The following is an 8,091-nucleotide window of genomic DNA, read 5'->3' as shown; positions in this document are numbered from 1 at the left end:
TCACACCTATGACCAGCTTAGAATGGCTTAACTTAACCCCACTAACCGCTTTGGACTGTGGGAGGAAGCCAGAGCACCCAGAGAGATGTCATCAGGATTCAACTTTTTAGATTCCTGTAGACTTGCTGCTGTAGGCTGAAGCTACTGGTGGATTTCCCATGATGGACTGAGACCTTCTCCTTTACTCCCCGTGTTTTATATAACTTTGTTTAATACAATGAACTTTTTTTCTTGTCTCTTCTGTAGTTGTTTCTTATTTGTGGTCTCTCTATGCTCCTCTTTTGTTTCCTTCCATTTCCCTCACCCCCAATCAGCCTTCCAAGGCTTCTTCCTGGTTCTCTTGGTGGTCTTCCTGCTAGAAGAGAATTCTTCCTTTACACTTTTTCCAAATGTTGCTCATAGGGGATCATCTGGTTGATGGTACTCTCGCTGACAATGTACAGTCTTTACTTATGCAATTTAAAGGTAAAGATACCCCCACAAAATCTACACCAGTGGTTTCGGTTCTATATTTTAGGACAGTGGTCCCCAACCCCCGGGCCACGGACCGGTACCGGTCTGTGAGTCGTTTGGTACCGGGCCGCGAGAGTTGAGGCTCGGGTGTGAAATGTATGATTTTCAGGGTTTTTATTGGTTTTTAGCGTTATTTTGTTATCGTTTTTTATCGTTAACTCTGTTTTCCTGGTTCTTTTCATGTGTGTTATGAATAAATCTTCTTTTTTTCGGTACCGGTACTAGTTTTATTTTGTTGTATTTATCCGCAACACCTTAAAGGCCGGTCCGTGAAAATATTGTCGGGCATAAACCGGTCCGTGGCGCAAAAAAGGTTGGGGACCGCTGTTTTAGGACACATTTTAAAAAAAAGTGACTGACTCCTCACAAAAAGTCCCATCATTATCACTTCAGGTTAAGCTTTGTTTAATCTGTTCAAACATCTCCTCCCTCCACAGACACAAATCATCAGCCAGTCACAGCTAAACAAGGGCACCGGGTCATCTGGCATTAAGACTGACCCTGAAACTGTTTGCAAGGCAAGAAAGTGCAACGAAACAGTTCTAGGAAATAACAAGTTAAGCTCAAACACGGATAAGACTCACGGATGGGAAACAGTTGTGCAAACCATAGACGAGTAATGTTTAACACCTCTCAAAGAAAAACAAATTGATTGGCCGGGATTAACAAACATTCTTGGAGCTTCTAACTGCCTAAAATGTGATTTTATGGATTAAGGAAAGTTCGAGAAACTCTGAGCAGAGAAAGGAGCAAAAGTTTTATCTTCAACACAAAAAGTAGTGACAACGATCTAATAGTTAATGGTCATATAATAACCAGTAAAAATAACCTTATCATACAATCTCTGTTTACACTGCATACTGCAATTATCAAAACTTTCATGCAGTGAACATCTCTGTTGAATAAACTGGAAGCGAGACTCCGGCCTGTTAAAGGTTAGATTGTTGTAATGGAGTGAAGCAGAAAAAGAAAGCAGCATAACAGAGAAATACTTAAACAGAGTACATTAAAACTGTTCTTCAGTAAAGTACTTGAGCAAATGTACTAAGGTGCATTCCACCACTGCTCTGATCCATGCTCTCACTCAGAGTGTTGGGCACTCTCAGATTAACAGTTTATATTTCAGGGGAACTCAGGTTAAAAGGCTCTGAAAGATCCAAGTCATCATTCCTGTTCTGTTTGCATATTTCACATTTTCACTTGTCCTTTCTTGTGGTGAGCGCCGCACTTTCTGCCCTGATTGAGACGTTGTATTCGGTGAGAGAGCTGATGAGACTGACCCGTGCACAATTTAATCTGTAGCATTTAACAGCATTGGAAAGCTGTTTCCCTTATTTTGTATTTACTGTTTGCCTAATACTAAATACTTTAATGTGAAAAAATACTTTTTCACAGTGTGTACATGTATACATTAAACAGTCGTTTCTTCATATTCTGTTGATAGATTTATTTAATACTGAAGGTTTTTGAGACATTTTAAATAACCAGTGCGACACCGACTCTGTCTGTCTTGGTTTCTTTCATATTACTGTGAAATCACTACATGTTAAACATCAACATGCTAGCGTTGTCAATTCAGTTTTTTTCATGTTGTATAATAATCGGAGCCTCTGAAGCAGCTCAAGCTAATTTTACACTGCAGGACACAAACTGATCTTAAGTGGCCTGGAGCAGTGAAACTCCCCTTTCTGCTAGTGTAAAACCATAACATGCATTTAACCCCTGAAATGAATGAACTCAATATAAGGAAAAGAAGTACAATTACAAACAGAGGTCTCTTTTTTCTAATGGCATGCTGCTGTAGCAAATGTAAGAAATCCATCAGCATGACTCTTTGGACAAACAAACAGAAAACGCTGAGATTTCTGCAGTAAATAGTGGAAAAAGGGAGCTTTTCTGGAATTTTATTGTTTGTCTCTAAACATGATTTTTTGATGTTGAATGAATGGGGAAGGTGTTTTTCAGTAGCCAAAGCTGTAAAACTTGTGAAAATACACTTAAAAGTCCAAAATTTATACCTTCCTTAACATTTTCCAAAGCCGTCCTGTTGACTGGAGTCTTTGCTGGGCTGACTGTGGCCCCCGGGCCTTATGTTTGACTCCCCTGCTCTAAAGCTTAAACAAGATAAATTTTATCAGATTCTGCAAATACTTTGTTTGCTCTCTTGGAGAGGAAACACTGGCAGCATGTTGTCTCCTCTGCTTAACAAAACTTTCAAAGCTCTTAAAATCCTTCCTACCTGCTCCTAACAGGTTTCCACCTGAACTCTTCTGGGGGCAAGGATGCTTTGGGAATAACATTTATCTTTACCAGGATTTACTATTCTAACTTTCGGGGGGAATTCTTAGAAAAGATCATGATTAATAGTGTTTTTCTTAGAATTTCATCAATAGGAAGCTTTGTGAGCCTCCCTGTCCCTGAGCACAACTTTACCACCTTAAAACCTGAAGTTAATGAAATCTGATAAGACAAGCAGAACAATGGGCCCATTAATGGACACTCAAGCCCGAGTAAGTGCGTGTTTTCTCTTCTCAGAAGGGGCGTTTAACACGTTTAGGGTCAAATCATCTGTTTTTTTATTTGTTTTATTTTTCACTTTTACTCCTGGTGCTCACAGTGCTTATGTCCTTCATTGACCCTGTCTCCACCTTTATTTCTACCTTTCTTATTTTGTTTTTATGGAAGAAGCTTTAAAGTTGTTAAAGTCTTCTTACTCTTTACTAGCGGCTCAAGTTCAACCAAAGAAATACTTAAACTCGAACGTTTCTGCTACATTTATATTTTGGATATCAGTACAAAACACACAGGATTCAGAGCTTTGTTTCTATATCAGATATGCATGTTTTATTGGTGTTTCTGTGATGTGTACTCAGGTTTGGAAAAGCCCTCTGGTCGTCACCGCAGAGCTGTTATATCTGTGAGGAGAAAAGTAGCAAAGATTTTATTTTATTTTAAGTAAATCGTCCAAAAATTTATTGTCATAGGTGGTTACAGCTGGCCTTTTCTCAGTCAGTCTCTGTGGGGTTTCACCTGGAGAAGTGGGAGGAGCAATGAGCGGGCAGTCCTGTCTGGCTGAACGGAGGTGAGGAGGAGGAAGAGGTGGTTCTGTAGGCGGAGTCCTGGCTGTGGCAGAGACGTTCTCGACCACAGAAACACAAAGACTCCTCAAGAGGAACCACAGGGATCCCCGCCAGAGCTGCGTTCTGAGCAATCATACCGTAGTTAACAAAAAGTGAGAAAATCAGTTTAGTTCACTGACATAAAAATACAAACCGACTTTTAGGAAAAGGGGAAATGAAACTGAATCAACGGGAAAAAGTTTTTTTGACATTTACATGACTTTCACAACAAGCCCAAGGAAGCTTTTGCTTACTGAGACTGCATCATATACATGCCTGTGTTTATACTTTATACTTAATTAATTAAAAGGATATATATATATATATATATATATATATATATATATATATATATATATATATATATATATATATATATTCCTCATGTAAGTTTTCTGTATCTAGGGTGTAATTTTCAACTTAATATGACTTGCACCTCTTAAGGTGGTGTGTGGACAAGAGGCATTGTAATGATTAGGCCTTTCCCATTCAAGCTGCTCTTGAATGCTCCTTTAGTCACAGGGGTCACCTGAGTTTTACACCAGACGTCCTTCTTCATGCAATCCCAAATGGATTTGTCTCCTCCCAGGATAAAATCAGGGATCTTTCATTTGTTAGGTGAATGAGTAAACGACCACACTATGGAGCCGCTAGACCTTTGTCATAAAAATGTTTTAATTGTTCAGTACATTAAAAAAGCTTACATTTTCCTTTAAAGCATTAAGCAGTTAACCCTTCTACTGGTAAGCATTTTTGTGTAGAAAAGTTATGCAGTAAATGTTGGGAAATTACACAATATGTCACACACTTTATTATGAGAATATTTTTCTAAACTTCCACCCATGCACCCTATTCTGCTTATCTGGTTCAGCCAGCTGCCATAGGGCAAGAGACAAACTCCACAGAGCCAGATGATGGAGTCGTCCTACCCATCACACACCACGCTGTCCTTAGTTTAAAAAACCCCCCAAAGCAAATATAAATAAATAAATAAAAATACAAACCAATAATAACATTGTTTCTGCCATAAACAAATCTGATTGGATGTGTTCTCCTGACTGACACCTGCCTTCATCAGGAGTCTCCGGTTCTTCATGTCCTGCTTCCACGGCATCACGTAGAGTTTGGGGATCATTGGATGTCGGGCTGAAAATGTTGGGACGTGGCATGATGATCGTCTGGGAGTAAATAGAAAAGGATATGAGGTGTGGCTTTTGGGCACTCTGGAGCAGGATTCATGCAGTTTGGTTCAGTTTATCTGCTAGTTTGTAAAGTTTAGAGACAACTAAAGGAGCTGCAGTTTTGGTGCTGCTGCGCTGCAAAGACTTTGCCACTTAGTGTTAGTAAATAAGCCCGAGGAAATAGAAGTGCAATGCAATCACGTAGGGTCATTTTGTTTTCTAAATTAGTCCCAGTAATCTCTATTGAATTAAAAAAAACTTGATTTAAAGTCAATAATGAACTTAGTTTCCTTTGGTTCACAGACCAATAATACAGTCTGAAACACTGGGAGATGGTTGCAGTTACTCTCCATATCAGAAGAACTAAAATAGATTCTTGAAATAAGATAATGCATCTAAAATACATTCAGAAAAAAAAGGGAACATTTTTTGATTTTACACATATTTTTGTACAGATTTTATTTTCGGTAACAAACCATTTAATGTACTAAATAAAACAGACGGTATTAACTTCTTGTATTATTTGCTGTTACACTGAAAAGCGGGACTCGTTTGTTGAATCGGACTGTGCAGAATGCTGGTTGGAGAAAGGAAGTAAGTCTGTGCATTTAATAACACTTTACAGCTCTGTGTTCAGTGTGAAACAATCAGAAAATGTACTCACTCGTGCTGGTCAGCGCTCCCTGTGTCAGCCATGTTTGTTGACGGTCAGAGTCACCATAGAAACCCTCATCCCCCCCAGTGCATTATGGGTCTTGGGTAGAATTACAAGTAGACACTTTGGGGCTGTTTGTGTAACTTCAGTCAGCGATGGAGAAGAGCAGCGAGTAATTTCTGTTTACATCACATAAACTGTAACTCAGGAAAAAAATAAAACACCACCAACTGAAGCTGCAAAATGGATCTTTGAGGAAATACATTAAGATTTAGCAACTGGACAACATACAGTAGGACTGATGGTAAAGAAGAAAAATATTAATGTGTTTCCCTCTTACAGCCCCACATCATGTGTTTCCAGTGTTGGGGAGTAACGGAATACATGTACCGCCGTTACGTATTTAAAATACAAAATATGAGTAACTGTATTCCGTTACAGTTACCGTTTAAAAAGGTGGTATTTAGAATACAGTTACTTTGTTGAAATAAATGGATTACACGGCGGTACTTCCCTGTTTCATATTGTCGCGGGTCAGGCCTGTTTGGGTTTTGTTTGACAGCTACGTTCTGTTGTTCCAGGTGGCAGCGTTATGGTTGCCATGGTTACAGGGTGACGCTCTCTCTCTGCGTGTTTCCTGGGTGAGAGAGGCCTTTTTGTTGTTGTTGTGCTAAGCTAATAGGCAGAATGCTACAGGTATAGCTCGAAAGAATGTAGCATCATAGGCAGTGTAGTCCGTGCTGCAGGGAGAATGGACTGCCGTACCGTTATGTGTCTGTGAGCGAGGGAGGGAGAAAAAGGAAAAGTACGAGCTGTCATCGAGCAAAAACGGGAGCTGGAAGCATGTAAATATAATAATAACCACTGCAGCCAAGAAGAGTGCCTGACGAGCCCAGTTGTAAGTAAGCTATTAAGACTCGACTGTACACCGTGTTCGTGTTTTCCTCCAAAAACAATAAGTTCCTTTGGAGCAGCCTTTCAACGCCTCTCTCTGTCTCTCGCTAGCAAAGTTGACCCAGACAACAAAGTAAAGCTAGTTTTCGGCTACGGGTCCGACACAGAACCCACTGTATTAGCCAGAGGTCCCTTTACTACGGTTCGGAGCCGCGGACCTTCAGTAACAGTAATAAATCACAGCAATAGTACATTCATGTAGTTGTAAACAGCATGATAATATATTAAGTAATCCAAAGTATTCAGAATACGTTACTCTCATTGAGTAACGTAACAGAATACGTTACAGAATACATTTTGGGGCATGTATTCTGTAATGGAATACATTTTAAAAGTAACCTTCCCAACACTGTGTGTTTCTTTGCTGTTACAGTATTGTCATTTAAACTTCATTTTTAAACTTCACCTGAGAGTTTTTGTCCTCACTGTTAGATTTTGGAAACCAGATACTGCAAGACAGTGTTTAATAAGACTCAGAACTAGTGACTGAGACCATATCTAACCAGGAAACCGTTTACTGTGGTCACAGAACAAGGAAGCATAGGGTTATTTTGCCATAGACCTCTATGTAATCTCATTGTAACCAGAGGTGTTTCCCTTAGGACACTTGAGCTTTGGCTTTACTTGTTTTAGACTCTAAAGTGACACTCAGCTTTTATTTACAGTTTTGCACAGAAGTTAATCCAGAGTAATATTGGCTAAAATTGGTAGCCTTTAACTCATCGGCCCTAAGGGATTGATTTTGGGACTAGCTATAAAAATATATGCACACAACAAATAAACCTTTCTAAATATGTAAGTAAAGTTTTCTGTAAGTTAAGTTTGTTTTTTAAAGGTTAAGCTAAGTAGCAAGTCGGGTAGCAATGTAGCGACAACCTCTAGAAGACAAGGAGCTGATTGGCTGATAGGTCAGAAGTCAACTAGCTAGTTATGTCACAATCTTTCCCTAATATAATATAACCATACTGAAAGATATATCCTGCTCACTGTACATTTTCTCTCAATAATGTCCCATCCATGAGCATTTTATAACAGGCTTAGTTTCTTTGCCTACTGTGGCTAAAAATCAGATTGCAATTCTGTTCCCTTAAAAACAGACTTCATCCTTACATGTTGTAGGAAAAAGTGTTGTTTGGGAGTAATGCGATGTGCCAGGCTCACACTAAATATACAAATCATAGTGAAAGGAGGGGTTTTTACATAACTAGCCCTTTTCATTGCACCATTTTGTCAATTTAATTAATAGTAGCCTAAATGAAAAATAAATACCATTAATACCCATCATGACATCATAACACAGCAATTTATAGTGCAGCATTATCAAAAATCATAATTCTTATAACTAATTTCAGTTTAAAAATGAATCTTCAAAATCAGTCTTATTTTGTGACTGACTGGAGTTCCTTCAGCTCCTCTTTTTGCACCTCTGATGGCAGGAAGAGTAAAACAGAGAAGAAGAGAAGCTATGCAAGCTGAGAAATGACAAAAGTTTTTGCAGTAAATGTAGCTGCACATAATAACTGTATACTAGTACTTTTCACTATCATAAAGTTAGTATATAAAGAGTAACTGTGAAGTGTTAATGTTTGAGGCAAACCGCAACATTCTTTCTGACTTTGGCGCCACCCAGTGGCCATAGTAAGAACAACACAGATGACAGCACATCCCA

The 8,091-nt window shown here is 39.0% G+C and overlaps 1 protein-coding gene across 1 annotated transcript; it reads right to left on the bottom strand.

The window, feature by feature from the left end:
- Positions 1 to 3,336: 3,336 nt before the first annotated feature.
- Positions 3,337 to 5,978, bottom strand: LOC102796083 (sperm-associated microtubule inner protein 10-like). The gene is made up of 4 exons (XM_006797681.3): positions 5,478 to 5,978; positions 4,702 to 4,810; positions 3,544 to 3,716; positions 3,337 to 3,428 (listed from the first exon to the last, which is right to left on the bottom strand). Exons 1-4 carry the CDS (start codon positions 5,507 to 5,509, stop codon positions 3,383 to 3,385), a joined length of 360 nt encoding a protein of 119 aa, XP_006797744.2. The 5' UTR covers positions 5,510 to 5,978; the 3' UTR covers positions 3,337 to 3,382.
- Between the last annotated feature and the right edge of the window lie 2,113 nt (positions 5,979 to 8,091).

This window comes from Neolamprologus brichardi, chromosome 12 (genome assembly GCF_056152115.1).
Source record: "Neolamprologus brichardi isolate AB-2024 chromosome 12, ASM5615211v1, whole genome shotgun sequence".
Classification (NCBI taxonomy): Eukaryota; Metazoa; Chordata; class Actinopteri; order Cichliformes; family Cichlidae; genus Neolamprologus; species Neolamprologus brichardi.
The sequence above is the reverse complement of the archived record's forward strand: the minus strand, read 5'-3'. Positions and strand labels throughout refer to the sequence as shown.

Excerpts from the sequence above, each read along its gene's own strand:
- LOC102796083 (XM_006797681.3), bottom strand. The coding sequence starts at position 5,509 with ATGGCTGACACAGGGAGCGCTGACCAGCACGA. Across the intron at positions 4,811-5,477 it reads GGGAGCGCTGACCAGCACGA|ACGATCATCATGCCACGTCC; the intron begins GTGAGTACATTT and ends ATTTACTCCCAG. Across the intron at positions 3,717-4,701 it reads ACCGGAGACTCCTGATGAAG|AACGCAGCTCTGGCGGGGAT; the intron begins GCAGGTGTCAGT and ends ATGATTGCTCAG.